The sequence below is a fragment of the Mercenaria mercenaria genome, chromosome 16, assembly GCF_021730395.1.
Source record: "Mercenaria mercenaria strain notata chromosome 16, MADL_Memer_1, whole genome shotgun sequence".
NCBI lineage: Eukaryota > Metazoa > Mollusca > Bivalvia > Venerida > Veneridae > Mercenaria > Mercenaria mercenaria.
The window spans coordinates 55,275,341-55,298,525 of record NC_069376.1 but is presented as its reverse complement, the minus strand read 5'-3'; the positions used below and the strand labels follow the sequence as shown (position 1 = coordinate 55,298,525).

The 23,185-nt window shown below is 35.8% G+C and overlaps 1 protein-coding gene across 1 annotated transcript in view; it reads left to right on the top strand.

Moving 5' to 3' along the window:
* Positions 1-15,828, top strand: part of LOC128549726 (chitinase domain-containing protein 1-like) — a 35,083-nt gene extending 19,255 nt beyond the window's left edge. Inside the window, exons 10-12 of the mRNA XM_053527136.1 lie at positions 3,449-3,604; positions 6,041-6,118; positions 8,413-15,828. Coding sequence (XP_053383111.1) covers positions 3,449-3,604; positions 6,041-6,118; positions 8,413-8,554 — 376 coding nt within the window. The 3' untranslated portion in view covers positions 8,555-15,828. The remainder of the gene's footprint in view (positions 1-3,448; positions 3,605-6,040; positions 6,119-8,412) is intronic.
* The last annotated feature ends 7,357 nt before the right edge of the window (positions 15,829-23,185 follow it).

Here is a 23,185-nt window from a genome sequence, read left to right as displayed (position 1 = left end):
TGGACTTATCCATGGTTCGGCATCAATGCCCCGATTTCGTTAAGTTTTTGTATATAAGCTGGTATCACAATAACCACATGTGGTATCAGATTGAAACCTCACACACTTATTCACAGTGATAAATTGACCTACATTGCACAATTCCATAACTCTATTTTGCTTTTTCACAAAATTATGCCCTTTTTTTTGACTTAGCAGTTTTTAGTTAAATTTTCGTATGTAAGCTGGTATCTCGATACCCACTAATTGGAATGGATTAAAACTTCACACACTTGTTAACTGTGATAGTCTGACATGCATTGCATATGGTACTTAACTCTGCTTTGCATTTCTACAAAATTATGCCCCTTTTTCCACTTATATGCATTCAATTGACAAGGCTGTTAAATAATCGTGTTGTTGGTAAGCTGATAGCTCAGTACCCACAAATTAGAATGGATTGAAACTTGACACACTTGCTCACTATAATGAGCTGACATGCTTTGTATAGGTTCCATAACTCTGTTTTGCATTTTTCAAAGTTGTTCCCTTTTTTTAGCTCACCTGTCACAAAGTGACAAGGTGAGCTTTTGTGATGGCGTGGCGTCCGTCGTCCGTCGTCCGTCCGTCCGTGCGTGCGTGCGTAAACTTTTGCTTGTGACCACTCTAGAGGTCACATTTTTCATGGGATCTTTATGAAAGTTGGTCAGAATGTTCATCTTGATGATATCTAAGTCAAGTTCGAAACTGGGTCATATGCAGTCAAAAACTAGGTCAGTAGGTCTAAAAATAGAAAAACCTTGTGACCTCTCTAGAGGCCATATTTTACATGAGATCTTAATGAAAATTGGTCAGAATGTTTACCTTGATGATATCTAGGTCAAGTTCGAAACTGGGTCACGTGGGGTCAAAAACTAGGTCAGTAGATCTAAAAATAGAAAAACCTTGTGACCTCTCTAGAGGGCATATTTCTCAATGGATCTTCATGAAAATTGTTGAGAATGTTCACCTTGATGATATCTAGGTCAAGTTCAAAAATGGGTCACATGGGGTCAAAAACTAGGTCAGTAGGTCTAAAAATAGAAAAACCTTGTGACCTCTCTAGAGGCCATATTTCTCAATGGATCTTCATGAAAATTGGTCAGAATGTTCACCTTGATGATATCTAGGTTAATTTTGAAACTGGGTCACGTGCGGTCAAAAACTAGGTCAGTAGGTCTGAAAATAGAAAAACTTTGTGACCTGTCTAGAGGCCATATTTTTCATGGGATCTTTATAAAAATTGGTGAGAATGTTCACCTTGATGACATCTAGGTCTAGATCGAAACTGGGTCACGTGCGGTCAATAACTAGGTCAGTAGATCTAAAAATAGAAAAACCTTGTGACCTCTCTAGTGGCCATATTTTTCAAGAGATCTTCATGAAAATTGATCAGAATGTTCATCTTGATGATATCTAGGTCAGGTTCGAAACTGGATCAGGTGCGGTTAAAAACTAGGTCAGTAGGTCTAAAAATAGAAAAACCTTGTGACGTCTCTAGAGGCCATATTTCTCAATGGATCTTCATGAACATTGGTGAGAGTGTTCAGCTTGATGATATCTAGGTCAAGTTCGTAACTGGGTCATGTGCGGTCAAAAACTAGGTCAGTAGGTCGAAAAATAGAAAAACCTTGTGACCTCTCTAGAGGCCATATTTTTCATGAGATATTTCATGAAAATTGGTGAGAATGTTCATCTTGATGATAACTAGGTCAAGTTCAAAAGTAGGTCACGTGCCTTCAAAAACTAGGTCATTAGGTCAAATAATAGAAAAACCTTGTGACCTCTTTAGAGGTCATATTTTTCAATGGATCTTCATGAAAATTGGTCAGAATTTTTTATCTTGATGGTATCTAGGTCACTTGTGCTCAAAACTAGGTCACTATGTCAAATAATAGAAATAACGATGTCATACTAAGTTCAACACTGGGTCATGTGGGGATAGGTGAGCGATTCAGGACCATCATGGTCCTCTTGTTTACTTCTATATTCATTCATTTATCAATGACAAGGCTGTTGTCGAGCCTTGTTGTCAACAAACCTTTTCAGTGTGCATCCAAAAGCATATTGGCTCTCTAAGACAAACAGTTTCATCTGATCTTCACCAAACTTGCTTACAATGTTTGTGAGCATAATATCTTGGCCAAGTTTGATAACAGGGGCCTCCGTGGCCGAGTGGTTAGAGTCGTTGACTTCAAACCATTTGCCCCTCATCGATGTGGGTTCGAAACCTCATTTGGGGCGTAGAATTCTTCACGTGAGGAAGCCATCCAGCTGGCTTACGGAAGGTCGGTGGTTCTACCCAGGTGCCCGCTCGTGATGAAATAGTGCACGGATGGGCACCTGGGGTCTTCCTCCACCATTAAAGCTGGAAAGTCGCCATATGACCTAAAATTGTGTCGGTGCGACGTTAAACCCAACAAAATAAAAATAAAACAAGTTTGATAACCTTCCAAATCACCCCTGGCACCCTTGGATTATGGCTCTTGAATTATTTAAAATCTGCAAATTTAGCCTTGTCCGCTCTGTAAGTCAAACAATTTTAATCCGATCTTCACCAAACTTGCTGATAATGTTGATGGGCATAATATCTCTGCCAATTTCGATAACCAGCCAAATCGCCCCAGGCACTCATGGATTATGGCCCTTGAATTACTCGAAAAACTGCAAATTTAGCCTTGTCTGCTCTCTGAGTCAGTTTTCACCGGACCTTCACCAAACTTGCTGACAGTGTATGTTGGCGTAATATCTCGGCCAAGTTCAATAACCAGCCAAAGCGCCCCAGGCACTCATGGATTATGGCCCTTGAATTACTCGAAATCTGCGAATTTAGCCTTGTCTGCCCTCTAAGTCGAACAGTTTTCATCCAATCTTCACCAGACTTGGTGTTAATATTAGAGGGCATAATATCTCGGCCAGATTCAATAACAACCCAGATCGCCTCGGGCACTCTTGGATTATGGCCCTTGAATTACTCGAAATCTTTTTATGATACGTAACTGAATATTTAGATGGGCATGTTTTATAACAGTCTGGCACTCTTGTTTTAATATAAGATACCCAGAAATTGACTGAAAAAATTAGGCTAGGTACATTTCTGTTTGTTTTAATACATGTATAGACATTCATGTACATGTGCATATAAACATCACTTATTCAATGAATGTTTTTAAATAAGGGCAATTACATTTAATTTGATTGTTTAATTAAATTGACAACTTTATCAAGTTTAGAAGATGTATTTGTTGACATGTTTTAACAAAAAATTATCACATTATAACATGATCATGTCTAAATGCTGCCAGCACTTTTGTCAGGTGAAGTTTTTTTTACATTGACACACTAAGAGGTAAATACATTCATTATGACACAGAGTTGTAGTGTTTCAAATTTGTCAGTGTTTTTTATGGAAGACTTGATTCTTTTTCAGGCCAGGTCCAAATAGTCCTTTACCATGGGTAAGACAGTGTGTATCCGTGTTAGATCCTGAAGGGACTTCACCATACAGATCGAAAATACTTCTTGGACTTAATTTCTATGGCAACGATTATTGGTCAGGCACTGGGGAAGCTATTTTAGGAAATAAGTATGAACATACTTGTGTTTCTGAATGAGGCTTATCTAAAAGAATGTTTCCAAAAGGCATGTGAGAGATCAGTGCTAGTTGAATTTGATAACACACTTGTAAAACATACGTTTATGCCTTAAAAGAGAGGGGTATATTGTTTTGCTTCTGTCTTTTGGTCAGTCTATTTGTAGACCATTTGATTTCTGATCAAACTAGAGAATGCGAGGTTGTACAATGGTCAAACATAATAGGGTGATTGCCTGTGGTCAGTAAATGACCCCTGTTGTTTTAGGGGTCAGTAGAGCAAAGGTCAAGGTCAATGTAACAGGAGACTGCAAATGGTTTCTGCTCAATAACCAAAGAATGTTTTAGTCTACAGTCAGCAAACTTTCATAGGATGATGACCTTTGGTCTGTAGATGAAACCTGTTGCTTTTGGGTCACAAGTCAATGTCGCACTGACTTTAAGCATGGAAATGGTTTCTGCTCAATAAGTATCTTCTCAAACTTCATAGAGTGATTGCCGGTGGTCAGTAGACCCTGTTGTCTTGGGGCCAGTAGGTCACAGGTCAAGACAACAATTACCTGGAGACTGAAAATGGTTTCTGCTCAGTTTCTTAAAAACTCGTGGTCTTCTGCCTTCAAACTTCGTAGGATGATTGCATATGGTCAGTAGATGGACTCTACTGCTTTTTAGGGTCAGTAGGTCAAAGGTAAAGGTCACATTTTGTATGAACAACGAAGTTGTAAGTGGGGGTATACTGGTTTCAAGTTGTCTGTCCGTCCATCTGTCTCTGTCTGTAGACACAATCTTGTGCGCACCATCTCTCCTCATCCCCTTGACACAATTTAGTGAAACTTCATACAAGTGATCAGTAACAACAGTAGTTGTACATGGTGCATGTTAGGTTCTTTCAGAAAAATGTTTTTGCAGAGTTACGGGACTTTGTTTTTGTTACTTTACTATATACATTGAGTCTGCATATGCAATTTTGTGCGTGCTAAGTCTCCTGAACCCATGCACACAATTTAATGAAACTTCACATAAGTGATCAGTAGTAACCCTAGTTGTGCATGGTGCATGTTAGCTTCTTTCAGAAAAAAAATCTGCTCTTTGTTTTTTGTTAATATACTATATACATACGGTCTGCATATGCAAACTTGTGCGTGCCAGATCTCCTGAACCCTTGCACACAATTTAATGAAACTTCACACAAGTGATCAGTACCAACCCTAGTTCTGCATGGTGCATGTTACTTTCTTGTAGAGACATATTCTGCAGTTATGGGTCTTTGTTTTTGTTACTATACTATATACATAGAGTCTGCTTATGCAATCTTGTGCGCGCCTAATCTCCCGAACCATTGCACACAATTTAATGAAACTTCACACAAATGATCAGTACTAACCTTACTTGTGCATGGTGTATGTTAGGTTCTTTCAGAAAATACTCTGCAGAGTTATGGGACTTTGAGTTTTGTTTCTGTACTATATACATAGAGTCTAAATACATATAGTCCACATAATTATGTAATCTTGTGTGCGTCAAATTGCGATGTACAGTGTCAGTGCATGCAGGGGTACATTCATCACCTTCAGTGATAGCTCTAGTTTTTATATATTTCTTTGTATTTTGTATACAGTCTAACATGCATTAAGAGTCACCTGTATATAGTATGACCCTGCTTAGAAAGGTCACCTTCTGTTCAGAGCATATGAATTCGCAATATAATGACTCCTCACATGTGACCCGGACAAAGTGGTCAGCAACCAGTAGAAAAGTCACTAGAATGCACTATAACGGTTCTTATTTGGTAAAATTACAAGGGTGCTGTTTGTCCTACTGTACTGCTTTTACCTTTACCATGCTGGACATGAATGGTTCTGCCATTGCAACCAGTGTAGATCATGATCAGCCTGCACATCTGTGCTATTCAGCCAGTACCTTTTTGGTAAGCACCCTTTAAACAGTTAATGGTACTGTCCAAATTGGAAGATAGACAAGTTCATTATAGAAATTCAGCAAGGTAAGTGTTAAAAAAGAGATCATTATGATTCAGTTTGTTTGTCTGAGTAAACATTTTGTTAACAACTTGATTTATTTGCACAAAATTGCCATGAATCCGAGATCTTTTGCATTGATGGCTGTAGATTCAAACCATTGTTAAATCACAGATATATTAATATATTATATTTGTAAAATAACAATGTGTCAGTTGTTTAACAATGCTTTTATGTGTAAAATAATACAAGTTATTTATTATTATGAACAATACATCTTATGTACATACAGCTAGTAAGCATAATTAAGTTATATCCTGCATTGACAATCTGGATATAGTGGGTACCTGTCTATTGAGGTCACGTTCATTCAGTCCCTTTGGTAGCCACTTTCAACAGGTTAGACCTTAATATATTGTTGGCAGTTTATTTGTATATCTATTTTATTTCACAGATTTGTTGAATTACTACAGAAATACAAGCCAAAAATAACTTGGGATGAAAAAATTGCTGAACATTATTTTAAGTATACGTAAGTATAGATTGCATTTTCAAGCAAAACTTTCACAGATATTTTATGCCCCAAAAGGTGGGCATAATAAAATTGCACTGTCCATCCGTCCGTTTGTCATCCATAAAGGGATTTTGAAATAACTTGGCATAAATGTTCACCATAATGAGATTATGTGTCTTGCGCAAGACTCAGACCCCTAGCTCCAAGGTCAAGGTCACACATAGAGGTCAAAGGTTAACAGGCTCAGTTTCATGTCTGGTCCATAACCCTGTCATCCATGAAGGGATTCTGAAATTACTTGGCATAAATATGTGTCATGTGCAAGATCCAGACCCCTAGCTCTAAGGTCAAGGTCACACATAGAGGATAAAGATTGCCATTGATGAAGCGATTTTGAAATTACTTTGCATAAATATTCCCTATACTGAGATGACCCAAATCCCTAGCTCCAAGGTTAAGGTCACACTTAAAAGTCAAAGGTGTTTCTTGTTTGGTCCACAATTTTGCCATTTATCAAGGGATTTGAAAATAATTTGACACAAATGTTAACCGTACTGAGCAGGTTTGTCATGTTTATGACCCAGGTCTCTCAGGTCAAGGACAAGGTCTGAAATGATGTGTGATTTTTTTGCACAGACAACTGTAGCATTATTGGGCACGCTTCGGGGGCATTTGTCACCAATAGTGGCAGCTCTTGTTTATCTTAAATTTGTTGCAAAAGTTATCAATATTTTGTTAAAATTGTCCTTTGGTCAACTGATTTCAAACATGTTCCTAAGTAACCATTTTTCTGAATGGTTCAGATGCATCCGGTTAGTTCAGTTGGTAAAGTACATGACAATGATAGTAAAACAAAAACTAAAATGTCAGAAGTGTCAGTTCACTACTTAATGTGCCAGTTACTGAGTGGTATGGAGAGACGTGTGCTTTGCAAGAGAGCAATTAAATTTTGTTGAAATTTTGCCTCTTTTGTATTGAAACATTTTGAGCACATCTAAACCGTTATTCTAGTTTCAAGAGCATAAGGTAAGGCACTCGCTATCAGTTGTAAGTGTGCTTCAACTTCTTTTATAGTAACAGCATCTCTTCTGAAACTATTTAGTTGAAGTTTGTGAAATGTTCCAATAGTGGTCCTGTCCCAAAGTTGTTCCGAGAAATCAATTTCATGCAGAACTCTTAAAAAAATCTTCATCTCAGAAATTATTGGCAGGATTTCAAAATAATTGTATAGAAATTTCAGATTGGTAACTCTCTACCAAGATTGTTCAAATTATTCCAATCCGTCACCTACCTTTATTCCAAACCAAGATGTAAAAAAAATTTAATTGCCCATTCCAACATTCATTACACAGATCTCTAACCCACTTCTAGGCATGTAAAATTACATTGACAGCTCTTGTTTTGAAGCATATTTTACTTATTTCTTTTCTTCTCTTTCTAGGATTTCTATTGTATGTCTTTGAGTGTCATTAAAATTTCAGAATTAAACTCAATTTATGAAAAAATGGCTTAAGAAATAATATATCTCATCCAGTGATTTGTCGTTGAATAAATCATTGTTTGGAGTTCAGATGCGAAGGAATTATATCACGAGGGCGCAGCCCGAGTGATATAATAATATGCATCTGAACGACAAGCAATGATTTATTCAAGAGCAAATCACTAAATGAGATATATTATTTTGATTCTAACACGTTACCAAGGATTTTTACTTGACGACATTCATTAAATATATGTCCGTTTTCATTCGGTTTCTTTTCCAGCGCGCCGCTATGCCGTTTGATGCCATGACGTAATAATTGTGACGTCAGAACAGTGATTTGTTGTTTAATAATTCACTGTTTTCTGCCTTCTTTGTATAATAGGAAAATGAATTTGATCGTGTTAGAATCTGATATGAAGCTGTGGATTATAAACCTTAGCATGGTCTACAAATGTACAGATTGATCAAGTGTAAATTTAATGGCAATTAAAAAAAATATTTCAGAATGCAGTGTTGCTCGGTTTACCTAGTTATTGTTCCAGCAGTTTGTATCAGAACCAGCTTGTTATCCTCCAGTAACAGACAACTTCCCTGCATAACTTAGACAAGGAGGATCACTTCCCCACATAACTTAGACAAGGAGGATCAATGACTTTAGAGAAATTACTTTGGAGAAAGTGCATTGGTAATTGCCTGCCTTGCCTGGGATGGTACTTTAGACAAAACTAGATTTTTTGGAGCTGTCCCTTCTAAGATATTTGATAAATTTAGATTAAATCAGACTTTATTTAGACCATTCTTATAATTTATTTTATTGCATCTGTTTCAGAGCTGGGAAAACAAAACATGCTGTATTTTATCCAACACTAAAGTCCATTCAGGACAGATTGGATCTGGCAACAGAACTTGGTGTAGGAATATCAATATGGGAAATAGGACAGGGCCTGGACTACTTTTATGATTTGTTGTGACACCATTTTCACTGTGATTTTTACATTTTCATGAAATTAAATATTTATTTTTATATAAATATATGTTTTTATATATATGCCTATGTTTATCTTTCAAAGTTATGTTGTGATATGCTTACCATACATGTGATCTCCCGCGCGGGAGGGTCAAAATCCCGATTTTTTCACCTTGCCTCCAGTCTCCCGACCAAAACCATTTTTCTCCCGCTTTTCAAAAAATAAAAATCAGTATTATGACTGGGTTGTTAATTACCGAGGAGTGCCAAACATGTTTACACAGTAAATCAAAGGGTCACCGACTGTTGTGTATTATACATGTTTGACACACATGTAGCTGGAGGAAAGAGTTGTTTTTCACAGGTGAATTATTAATTGTTTGTTTTGATAAGGGATTAGACAAGCAGGGCCTTTTTCCACCTGCCTCATGGGGCCGAATATCTGCCCATTCTCAATGCCAGTTCAGCTCCATTTTTTACCCATTTGAAGCAAAAAACTCCCCGTCATAAGAAATAATTCCCAGCTGAAATGAATTTTGATTATTCAAAGAAAAATTTTGCTCGGTAATAAAATCACATAAATAATTGTTGGAGAAACCAACCCATTACTATTTTTAGAACAGGAGTGTTATTTCCCCTTACGGAGTTACGCCATTTTCTTCCAATGTTTACCAAATTAATTTGCTACTAAATTGGACTTATTTCATTGAAAATTGGATGAAAACACACACTCATTTATTTGATAACATCAATCTACATTATTTTGGTAAGGGTAAATACATGTTGCTGCATTTCTGTTTTCTATTTTTCATGTCAAAATCATATCAGTATTTTTATACGAAAGTGGGTGGGGTAAGGAATTTACATAATTTAGGAGTTGTGTTCAGACCAATTTAGAGCTTCGTTTTTTTTAAGTCCTCGAGTAGAATAATGTTAATGCATGTTCACCTTCATTTCAGACCTAAGTTGAGACTTTTTTTCTACAAATTTAATCTGTTATGAAAGTTTAAAGTTAGAACAAGATCGAGGGAGCTTCTGTAAGATAGCATGCTCAACTTTTCTCAGTGATTGTCTCTGAATTAAAGCTTTGCCAGTAAAAGGGACATAATAGGCAATAGCTTTGTATATAACAGAGATATTAGACATTATATAAAACTTTAACAAAAAAAATGAAGTTAAGAAGTGGCATAAGTCTGGCAAAATTCAAATCAAGAGTTATGAGGATTGTTTCTTTTGGTGTAGACTTATAATTATACATTATTGTGTGGCCAAAAATGTTGGATTTTGCCTCTAAGTTATGTGTCCGCGTGCTTAATTTATATCGATAAAAAACCTCCAGTTTTGAGACCCCAACTCCAGCTGAAAAATGGCAAACCTCCAGTTTTGGGATTCTGAACTTATCACATGTATGATGCTTACTCTATTTTAAGAAGAGACAAAATCAGTCACTTTTGTAAACTGCTCAAGGTATATGTCCCATAGTCGACAATTTCTGTGTCACTGCATATTTTTGTTTGCTATTTCCACATTTTTCAAATGAATAGCTGAGAGATAACATGAATTTCGAATGCTTTTGCTCCATGTTGTTGAATACTCGAAAGATATTGCTGTACATCAATGTGTCATGTGTAAATTCTTTGTTAATACTTCTCAGCCGGCTCTTAACTGTAGTTGTTACTCATCTGAACTAGTTGAAGCTTTACACATTCCTTTTCCAAGAAAACACCAAGTCAATGACCTAGGTCCAATAAATTGCCTTCATTTTGATGAATTCATTCTTCCTTTTTGTTCTGAAACATTTCCAGCTCAGTTGAACCAAAGGTTCACAGTGAGCTGTTAGTATTTATGAATGGATGGTCTATGGTCCATTGTAAACATATTAATTAAATATATTTTCTCTCTCTCAAGTTACACAAAACTTGGAATGTAGTATTTGGCATAGACCTATTGCAAGCTTGTTCTGCCTGACCCAATAATTCATTTCAGGTCACAAGGGATGAAAATAGAAAAGTAAGCTAAAAGATACTTTTTCTCATGAGTCATACAATGCTTTATCACAAAATTTGATATAGAGTGTCCTTGATTTCACTTCAGTTAATTTAAATAGTTCTACTTGAAGATTTCTGTTGTAGTATATAGTAACCAAAACAGGCATTTAAGGTGCTTGAAGTTAGCTATCAGTATAGATCTAGAACACTTATCACTTTTATTTTTTAGTAGGGAATTATGTTTTTTTCATTGACACCATTTGTTTTTGTTTGTAAAAATATTTTATGTTTAGAATATTACCATGTGAGCCCACTCTCTTAAATAAAATTGGTAGGACACAATACTCCCAGTCAAGGTGTTGTGAGTTTGATCTCTGTTTTAATTAAGTGTAGTTTATACAAATTTATTTTAGCTCAATTGTGACGAGTTTCAAGCTTACTTGAACCACTCTCGAGTCTGCTTCCTGAAAAAGCCAATACTGGTGTCATATGAGAAGGTGTGGTCGTGACCCCATTGGGGTTCAGACACACAACCTGCCAGATGGAGCATCCGACACCTTAAATACAGTTATAATTTGACTAAAGGGAAAGCACCTAAGATTAGTTCTAAACATGTTTATTGTGATGAAGTTGCCGGTCAAGTAATAATGGTTAAAGTCACTGAACCACAATTGTGCTAAAAATGGCATTATTAATATATTAAATAATAAGCAAATAATAAGTGTTCTAAGCCAGTTATGTGTAACAAAAACAGCATATTATTCTAGATATTAGTGGTATTTTCATAATCTTTATAAATTCAGAATATTTATATCCTTCTATCAATGTAAAACTATAATCTTAAAAATAAAAGTCTTGTCTGTTTGATACTAAAATATTATAATGATACAAAAATAAAATATCTAGCAACATACGTGCAACTACATGTATATGAAGTTGCCTGCAATGATAAGAAGCCAGGACAAAAATACTAGCTTACATATATTAATTTTTTCTCTCATATTTTTGTGTTCATAACTGCTCCTCTTTTTCAGTACATGTGCATGCTGTTCTTTCTTAATAAAAAGATATTGCAAAAACAAAGGCTTCACATTTCCCCAAAGTATAATTATATGTTACAGTTATAAATCTATCATACGCTAAAATTTTAACAAGAGTACCACAATGGGGAGCAGTATACGCCTGAAGGTATGACCTTTGACCCCTAAGTGTGACCTTGACCTTGTTGCTAGCCATCCAGAACATGTGCTGTGCACATCGTCTCGATGTGATGAACATTTTTGCTAAGTTTCTTCAAATCCTTCATGGGGTTCAAAAGTTACAGAGCGAAGAGCTTTGACCCCTAAGTGTGACCTTGACCTTGAAGTGAGCCATCCAGAACATGTGCTCTGCACGTCGTCTCGATGTGAACATTTGTGTCAAGTTTCTTCGAAATCCTTCAAGGGGGTCAGGCGTTACAGAGCAGACATGCAACACACTCAAATGACTTTTGACCTGTAAGTATGACTTTGACCATCAAGCAAGCCATCCAGAACATGAACTCTGCATGTCGTCCTGATGTGGTGAACATTTGTGTCAAGTTTCTTTGAAATCCTTAAGGGGTTCAAGAGTTACAGAGCAGAAACAAAATTGCTAACGAACAGGCGGACGGACAATGGGCGGGGGGTGTATAACATAATACGTCCCTTCCGGCATATAATAACTGAATATTATGCTAGAAAGTGGTGAAATGATATTCAAAATGTATCTAAATTAAGGACTATTCAAAATGGATATCAGTTTTGAAAATTATTTGACATTTTATCTAAGAAAAGATGACTGGTCATTATTTTGTAATTTAGGTGTGGTATTTTACTTCCAAGGGTGAACCAGTCATTTCAAGACTTTGTATTTTCTGTTTTAAATCCAGCGGTAGATGTGAGACACTTTCTGTTTGAGTGTGAATTATATGATATAATTCGGTCAAGTGTGTGTGAAGATATTTTAGAAAATGTCGACTTATGCGTTTAGCAACAAAAAATAAAATCGCATTCATTCCATGTAATTATCCTAGAAAAACAGCAAAATTTATTATTAATGTTTACTTATATAGGAGAAGCATTATGCATAATTCTTAGTTATTCAAGGCAACATATTATATATAAGTTGTAGGGTATTTAAGTGTCGCATCCAACTATGCACATTATAATCTTAGGTGGCTAATCATGTAAAAGCTGCCGGTATAAAACTTGTTTATATTGATTTGCATTGTTATAATTGATCGACGCTTTTTTTTTTGCATACTTGTTTGTCTCTCATATCAGTTTTGTTGGTTAAAGCAAACTTTATAAATTAGGTTTAACCTTAAAATTTTAAAGCATTTAGTTTTATGTATTGTTGTCATTTGATCGTCGGCTTTGGTTAAATTTTTGGTTTAGGTCCACCTTTTCTCAAAAACTGTAGGAGCTACAGCTTTGAAACTTTGCACACCTGTTCATCATCATTAGATGACTGTGTAGGCCAAGAACCATAACTGTAATATGCATTTTGTCAAAATTATGGCCCTTTGAACTTAGATAATTTGAGTTTCTTGGTTAAATTTTTTGTTTAGGTCCACCTTTTCTCGAAACGTGTTAAGAGCTACAGCTTTGAAACTTTGCACACTTATTTATCATCATTAGATGACTATGTAGGCCAATAACCATAACTCTAACCTGCATTTTGTCAGAATTATGGCTCTTTGTACTTAGAAATTCTGAACTGTAACTCATTTCTTACATACTGTCCAGCACTTACAGAGGAGCGATGGCGCCCGTAGGCGGTGCTCTTGTTGTACTGTAGTGTTGGTCTTTACATTAAGATTATTGAAAATGTTGATTTTGGATCAGTTACAAGTTTCAGTTTGCTAGTCAAATATAATGCACAATTATGTCATGATTCTTATCAGCTCATTATAACTGTAAATCTCATACACTTCACATCATGCTGGATATGATTGATTCTGCCTTTGCGACCAGGGTAGATCTTGATCAGTCTGCACATCCTTGCAGTCTGATCAAGATCTGCACTGTTCACCATTCAGTCATTATCTTTTTGGTAAGCACCCCTTTTAACAGTTACTGTCCAAATTGAAAAATGGACAAGTTCATTATAGAAATTTAGCTGGCTAAGGGTTAAAGTGACTTACAATTCATTTAAGGTTTAGTCCCATGTTAATGTCTTCTGTGCTGTTTTGATCATATACAAATGTCGTAGTTTTTCTGTTAGAGAGATGTATCATAGATTTTCAGGACTGTTAAATGGGGATTAACTTCAGTCATCCATGACGGTTTGCATTCTGTGATGCATTTCAGGGTGGTCATACTCAATAATTTGTGAGCTCAAAATATAGCATATTTTTCTTCAAGTCTGTTCTAAACTGTAACTCTGATAGTTCAGTTACTGTTATACAGGTTATTGTATTACTGTTAATACTACTGTAACATTTAGTGATTTGTTGTTTATTAAACATTCATTGCATGTCTGCCATAGCTTTTTATATCTGTTTTAATAAAATACATTCCATTTATTGTTGTAGCAAGGTTACGTATAGTCCCATAGGGTCAGGTAGTTTTTAGCTCCACTATTCAGATCACATTATTGTTCAGCATGCAAACAAAGTATGTGCAGGGGCTGGGCCCATTATACCCAAGGTCAAGGTTATCCATTACTTAGGTTATTTTTAAGGTTAAAGTTTTTCCGCAACCTTTGTTTTTCTGTCATATCTTTGTTTCTATTGCTTATATCTTACTGTAAGTTCACATAAACATTTTTCAGCATACAAACAAAGTATGTGCAGGGGCTGGGCCCATTATACCATAGGTCATGGTCACCAAGGTGTTATACTTGGAATTATTTTCACGTTAAATTTTTTCGAAGGCTTTGTTTATAGACATATCTTTGGTATTCTAAAAGATAATGACTTGAAATTAAAACTATTTCTTTATAATCATCATCTGCATGTGTGGTTACAATCCCCATAACTCTAATTGTATTTTTGACAGAATTATGCCCCTTTCATACTTTTTTGGCATTCTTCGTTCCTGGATATCACTTAAGTACAATATAAGATAATGACTTGAAACTTAAAATGTATCTTTATCATCATCATCTGCTATAATAATAAATAAATAAAAAATAAATATAATTTGAGTTTAGCAGTCATTTTACTTTATGTGTGCATGTAGTTTCTTGGACTGTTTTTTCTGATATAATTTAATTCCATCAAAATAAAGAATGTCAGTACCCCTTCCATACTTGACCTTTAACCCCTCTGAGTAGTAGGGTCTTTTTAGCTTGACTATTCATAGAAAAGTAGAGCTATTGGACTCGCCCATGCGTCAGCGTCCACGTCCCATCGGAGTCGGCGTCTGCGTCCCGATTTGGTTACGGTTTTATATGTAAGCTGATATCTCAGTAACCACTTGTGGGAATGGATGGAAACTTCACACACTTATTCACTGTGATAAGCAGACTTACACTGCACAGGTTCCATAACTCTATTTTGCTTTTTTATAAAATTATGCCCCTTTTTCGACTTAGAAGTTTTTGGTAAGGTTTTGTATGTAAGCTGGTATCTCAGTACCCACTAATGGGAATGGATTGAAACTTCACACACTTGTTCATTGTCATTATCTGACATACACTGAGCAGGTCCCATAACTCTACTTTGCATTTTTTAAAATTATGCCCCTTTTTTCACTTAGAAGTTTTTGGTAAGGTTTTTGTATGTAAGCTGATATTTCAGTATCCCCTTATGAGAATGGATTGAAACTTCACACACTTGTTCACTGTCATCATCTGATATGCACTAAGCAGGTCCCATAACTCTACTTTGCATTTTTTTAATTATGCCCCTTTTTTCACTTAGAAGTTTTTGGTTAAGGTTTTGTATGTAAGCTGGTATCTGAGTATCCACTTAATGGGAATGGATTGAAACTTCACACACTTGTCCACTGTCATGAGCTGATATAAAACACTATGCAGGTTCCATAACCCAGTTCCTATTTGTACAAAATTATGCCCCTTTTTCGACTTTGGTATTCATTCAATTGACAAGGCTGTTGAATAGTCAAGCATTGCTGTCCTCCGACAGCTCTTGTTATATCTTGGTGTATTTTCCTTTTGAAGAAGAGGTCTCTTATTAGAGACATAAATTCTTACTGTCAAATCTCTAAATAGCGGAGCTCACAGTCTTATGTTTGTTTTGATGTTTATTGTTGTAATTTAATTTGAATGCACATGTCACTATAATAAACAATTTCTTATCTCACCTTTTCTCATCTTAACTTACCCTAGACCTATATGACACAAGATATCAATAGAATGCATCAAACCATTCAGCCATCTTGTAAATGCATTTTTAAAAGTTCCTTATAATTGAGCTGTAGAAACAAGAGGGCCAAGATGGCCCTAGGTCGCTCACCTGAGAAACACACCATAACAGTGTAAACATGTCTGACGTAGTGATTTCATGGAAAAAAATATTCTGACCAATTATCATTAAAATTGGAGCAAAAATCTTGAGTATAAATATTTTCTTTGATTTGACCTAGTGACCTAGTTTTTGACCCCAGATGACCCATATTCGAATTTGACCTAAATTTCATCAAGGCTATCACTCTGACCAAATTTCATGAAGATCAATTGAACAAGAGCTGTCCATAAGACAGCCAAGCTCGACTATTCGAAATATTGTCACAGAAGCTGGAAATTATTACCCAAAATGTTAAATATCAAAAGAGTTTTAAGTTCAAAAGGGGACATATCAGAGTTATGGGACTTGATGCTATCAACTAGTTTTATAACCCCGAAGAAACATGTTAAGTTTCAATTCAATATCTGCATTAGTTTTGGGGATAGTAACTTGCATGTAAAACTTTAACCAGAATTTTCTAAGTCCAAAAGGGGGCATAATTTGCTCAAAATACATGTTAAGAGTTATGGAACTTGACCCAGTGAGGTAGGTAATTGATCTAGAAAAAGAATAAATAAGTTCCAAATCTATATGCCTTTTAGTAATAGCTGTATGTACTTGCACGCAAAACTTTAACCAGAATTTTCTAAGTCCAAAAGGGGGCATAATTTGGCCAAAATACATGCCAGAGTTATGGGACTTGACCCAGTGAGGTAGGTAATTGATCTAGAAAAAGAAAAAATAAGTTTCAAATCTATATGCCTTTTAGTAATAGCTGTATGTACTTGCACGCAAAACTTTAACCAGAATTTTCTAAGTCCAAAAGGGGGCATAATTTGGCCAAAATACATGCCAGAGTTATGGGACTTGACCCAGTGAGGTAGGTAATTGATCTAGAAAAAGAAAAAATAAGTTTCAAATCTATATGCCTTTTAGTAATAGCTGTATGTACTTGCACGCAAAACTTTAACCAGAATTTTCTAAGTCCAAAAGGGGGCATAATTTGGCCAAAATGAAGGTCAGAGTTATGGGACTTGGTGCTATCAACTAGTTTTATAACCCCGAAGACACATGTGAAGTTTCAATTCAATATCTGCATTAGTTTTGGAGATAGTAACTTGCATGTAAAACTTTAACCAGAATTTTCTAAGTCCAAAAGGGGGCATAATTTGCTCAAAATACATGTTAGAGTTATGGAACTTGACCCAGTGAGGTTGGTAATTGACCTAGAAAAAGAATAAATAAGTTTCAAAGCTATATGCCTTTAAATGATAGCTGTATGTACTTGCATGCAAAAACTTAACCAAGGTGTGACGCCGACGCCGACGCCAGGGTGAGTAGAATAGCTAGACTATTCTTCGAATAGTCGAGCTAAAAATACAGCCTCTATTGCATACACAAGGTTTTTCTTTGATTTGACCTAGTGACCTAGTTTTGATCCCAGACTACCCATATTCGAACTTGACCTAGACTTCATCAGGGCAACCATTCTGACAAAATTTCATGAAAATCAGTTGAAAAAATTTAGCCTCTATCGCATACACAAGGTTTTTCTTTGATTTGACCTAGTGACGTAGTTTTTGACCCCAGATAACCCATATTCGAACTTGACCTAGATTTCATCAAGGCAATCATTCTGACCAAATTTCATGAAGATCAACTGAAAAATACAGCCTCTATCGCATACACAAGGGTTTTCTTTGATTTGACCTAGTGACCTACTTTTTGACCCTAGATGACCTATATTCAAATTTGACCTAGATTTCATCAAGGCAATCATTCTGACTTAATTTCAGGAAGATCAATTAGAAAGTTTAGCCTCTATTGCATACACAATGTTTTTCTTTGATTTGACCTAGTTGACCCCAGATGACCCATTTTCAAACTCGGCCTAGATTTCATTAAGGTTATCGTTTTGACTTAATTTCAGGAAGATCAATTGAAAAATACAGCCTTTATCGCATATACAAGCTTTTCCTTTGATTTGACCTAGTGACCTACTTTCTGAACCCAGATGACCCATATGCGAACTTGACCTAGATCTTATCAAGGCAATCATTCTGACCAAAACTCATGAAGATTAATCGAAAAATACAGCCTCTATCGCATACACAAGGTTTTTCTTTGATTTGACCTAGTGACCTAGTTTTTTGACCCCAGGTAACCCATTTTCGAACTCTTCCTAGATTTCATCAAGATAATCATTCTGACCAAAATTCATGAAGATTAATTGAAAAATACAGCCTCTATCGCATACACAAGGTTTTTCTTTGATTTGACCTAGTGACCTAGTTTTTGACTCCAGATGACCCATTTTCGAACTCGGCCTAGATTTCATCAAGATAATTATTCTGACCAAAATTCATGATGATCAATTGAAAAATACAGCCTCTATCGCATACACAAGGTTTTTCTTTGATTTGACCTAGTGACCTAGTTTTTGACCCCAGATGACCAATTTTCGAACTCGGCCTAGACTTCATCAAGCAAATTTCATGAAGATCAGTTGAAAAATACAGCCTCTATCGCATACACAAGCTAAATGTTGACAGACGACAGACATACTGACGACAGACGCCGGACATCGAGTGATCAGAAAAACTCACCTGAGCATTCAAGTGAGACAACACCTTAAAATGCATGATCATTAACTATATTTCATTTTAAACTGCACTTGTAAACATCATGCTCAATATAGTGTTTCAAATATACCCTGATGGTTGTATTCTTTGCTTCATCTAGTGTCAGTCAGATAACTTTATAATCCTTCAGATTTGCAGTGTGTGGTTAGGTCAGTCAGTCAATGCTGCACTCTTTTCATTCATTACTATTACTTTAATATTTACAGTTACACATCTGTGAGGATTGTACAAAATACATTATAACCACATTCTTAATTGGAATATATAATTAATGAAAATAAGACAGTGGAAGATGAGAGATTCAAACACACACAAAAGATTGACATTAAAGAACATCTTATTTAAAACTAGAAATGTGTCACAGACACGGATGCCTCCGCAACATGAGAAAGGTCACAGGCATAAGTTATTTATAGTAACAACTAAGGGAAGTTAATCTTAAAAAAATCCTAAGTCATCATAAAAATCCTTACCAGGTAGAGATAGGTTAAAAAACTTCTCAAAATTGGATGTAACATGCATGTTGTACTACAGAAAAGGTCTTGTTTTTTTCGCTACGACCAGTAATAAAAAAGTTACAATATAAGCTATTTATAGTAACAACAAAGGGAATGCATGAAGAGGAAATGCTCAAGACAAAGTCATTCTTGTATGTGACCTTTGGCCTCTAAGTGTGACCTTGACTTTAGACTTAGGGACCTGGTTTTGCGCCTGACACATCGTCTATCCATGCTTATTATTTGTGTCAAATTATTTTGAAATCGGACCATGCATGTCAAAGTTATGGACCGGACACGAAGACCACATTATATTTATGTAGTGAAAATCGGCTAAGTTCAACCAAGGACTGTGACCTTGACCTTTGAGCTAGGGACCTGGTTTTTGCGCATGACACATCGTCTATCCATGCTTATTATTTGTAACAAATTATTTTGAAATTGGACCATGCATGTCAAAGTTATTGACCGGACACGAGCATCACCCTTTCCCGAACACACAAACGGACAAACACACACGGACAGGGGTAACACTATATACACCCCCCCCCCCCACCCCACCATTTTATGGCGGGGGCATAATAATTAAACCGGCATGTTATGCAAATGTCACTTCAACTTTTGAGTCCTTGGTAATACATAGCCGAATTAATATCATGAACACAATCACAATAGTCTTTTAGTGCATCCAGTTTTGATCTTGTCTCTAGATGCTAATGCAATTTGTTTAATCTTGCTACTATCTAAAAGTGACATTTAACATTCAATATATGCACTGAAGTGTATGTTTTGATGTTCAGCAATTGCAATTAATACTACAACATTTGTGTTGCAAAGCTAAGGCAACAAAGGCCCCCTATACATGTATACGCCATTGTAGAACTCAAAATCTCATTACTCCAAACGTGGCATGAGGAGTCTGGTGAGTAACACTTTTCACAACCTCTTACAAAACTAGAAAAAGTGCAGCTGCTACTATGAACAATTCATAAGAATTTGTTTACAATGTGGGGTTCATTTTCTTTTAGATGACCCAAAAATTGCTTCTGAAATGTTTAACAAAAATATTTTGCAGTTCTAGGGCCACTGCAACATAGAAGAAACTCAGCCTTGAAAAACATAGGTAAACAAATTTTAGTACTCAACCATTGGTATTTCTCACACTGAACAACCAAATCAAATGCTAAGGAAAGTGAAAGAAGTTGCACATTTCAATATCTCTCCTGGGCAACTTGAACCACATTACTTCTGAACATGAATTTGTTCCATTCAAGGCATCCGCAGATTTAATTATAAAGCAAGAACACGTAATTATGTCAATGCTGTATCCAATACTACAAATAAACAAGTCCTTTGTTATATGCCTGGGCAAGGTGGTGTTCTATGTAGCAATCTGACACAAGACAGTTTGATCCTCCATCTCGGGGGGGGGGGGGGGGGGTTCAATTAATAATTCTAAGGTTGAACGCAATACTGTTATAACTCCTATTAAATAAGAAGGACTTACGACAGTATTGCCTTCAACCCTCAATATAGAAGCGGCCAATCACAAATTAATAATAAGAATGTTAAGTGACCACCTTAACATGACCACAACAGTGGTGAACAATAGCATTTAACCAAAAAAACAAATAAACACAAAGAACAATTTCTATAACTTTTATTTAAACAAAATAAAATTACTGCATTTCTATAATAAACAATAACATTTGTAAACAACTATCAAAGACATAATTAATGATCACTGTCAAACTCAAATCTCATTCATTATAATACTTGTACAACATATAAATGGATAAACAAGAGTACCAAACAATCACAATATACATTGGTCACTTACTTTTATAATTATACTCTACATATTCAGTGAGCAGACTTTTTTCTCAATTTCAACTAATTCAAGGGCTGTAACTTCTGAACAACAAAAACTATCTGACTGATCAAGACAGTGCAGCCAAGATAACATGCCAATTAACATTCTGACTAAGTTAAAAGAATTGCTTAGTTATTAAGTTGACACTGACAATTTTCTCAATTTTAAGAAACTCACTTTAATACAGTGGCTGCAAGTATTCGGCTGATTATATACTTTATCTTAGAAAACATGCCTATAAACAATGTGACCAAGTTGGGGAGCACTTCATATTAACAGGCACTGTAACCTTGACCTTTAACCCACCAACCTAAAAAGCATTAAGCGTCCTCTGTTACCCACTGGCGATGTGCAGATATGTGCCTGCTAAATGTGTGGGTCTTTGATAAAGTCCTCAAAATACTGAGAGGAATCTTATTTAGTACTAACAGTCAAGTTGGCCTTGACCTTGAACTCAAAATCATTAGGGGTTATCAACAGCAGATGAGCAAGGTATCTGCCAAAGTTGGGAATCTGTAGTCCATATACCACCTTGACCTTTGGTCTACTGATCTCAAAATCAGCAGGTGTCATGCACTGTCCATGAGCTATGTACTAAATAGAAACATAAGGATGATAGATCAGAGTGTTATCAAGTTATTCAGCAGAAACGGCTTTTGTTCTGTCATTTCCAGTGACCATGACGTGTAACCCACTGATTTTAGAATTAATACTGCAAAATGTGTCTGCCAAGTTTGAGGATAGTAGGTCAGGTGACTCTCAAGATAGGAAGCTGAACTGTCCCTTGTATTTAGTGTCTCTGTGACCTTGACCTTTAATCCACTGCAATAAGCAAATCAAGTTTGTGGATCATAGATCAAAAGTGTTCCTGTCATGAGTGGAAACAAAATTTCTCAGGTAGGGAGACAGACGGAACTCAAAAAGCTAATGCCTGCCTGAACAAATGTATAAATCAATTCAATTACAAGTAAATTAAACAACAGCAGCTGTTCATTGATAGCACGCTCTTGTGAGAGGCCTCACACTCTTGCCAGAGGCCTCACTTCTGACTGGTTGAATGTTCTCATAAAATGACATTCTGTCAAGTTGATTTTAATCATTACGCCTTCTGACTTTGAAGAGAACTCTTTGACAATTTGGAAATATTGTGTAAGCATGAGAATTTACCTACCAATATGAATTATTTCCAGATCAACGGAAATACATCTGATAACTTAACCCTTATATTATAAAGTAGTGTAACATTATACCATTATACATTCTTGTTAGTAAATTTATTTGTATAGAGAAATATACTATAAAGTATGACTGCATGACTACAATTTCAACCACTGTTTTGTACAAACAAGAGGCCAAAATAAGCTGCTCACCTTAACAAGCTTTTTATAGACTTAGACCTAGTGACCTAGTTTAAGATAACAGATAACACAGTTTTGAATTCGACTTTTTTTGGGCAAACATTCTGATGAAGTTTTATGAAGATCAAGATAAAAATGTCACCTCTAAAGTATTAACAAGGTTTTTCAATGATTTTAACTAGTGTCCTAGTTTTTGACCTCGGGTAAAACCAGTTTTGAACTTATTCTATTTCATAAACACAAACATTCTGACAAAGATTCATGATATTCAAGTAGCAAATGTGGCTTCTAGTGTCCCAGTTTACAACCTCAGGTAACCCAGTTTTAAACTTGACTTAGATTTGGTAAAGACAAACATTCTCTTAAAAGTTTTATTAAGGTGAGCTAGAAAATATGGCATCAAGTACTAACAATATTTGATATTAATTGACCTAGTGACCTAGTTTGTTACACCAGATAGTAACATAAAGTAATTAACTCCTTCGAGATTTTATAAAGAGTAACATTCTGACCAAGTTTCATTAAGATATAGCAAAAATTGTGACCTCTAGAGTGTTAACAGTCAAATTGTTAATGGACAACTGCCTCGGACACAGGGTGATCACAATACCTCATCTTAAGCTTGAGCATTTTGTGCTCAGCTAAGTGAGCTTAGAATAAGAAATTAATAAACAATATACAAGAACATCAGCAAACCTATACAACTCAGTGTGAGTGATATGCAGTAAATCCTAGTTTTCATTCCACTGCTTAAAACAACACCTATGTTCAAATCATATATTTATATATAAATCAAAGTCGCCATATGACCTATCATGTGTTGGTGCGACGTTAAATCCAACC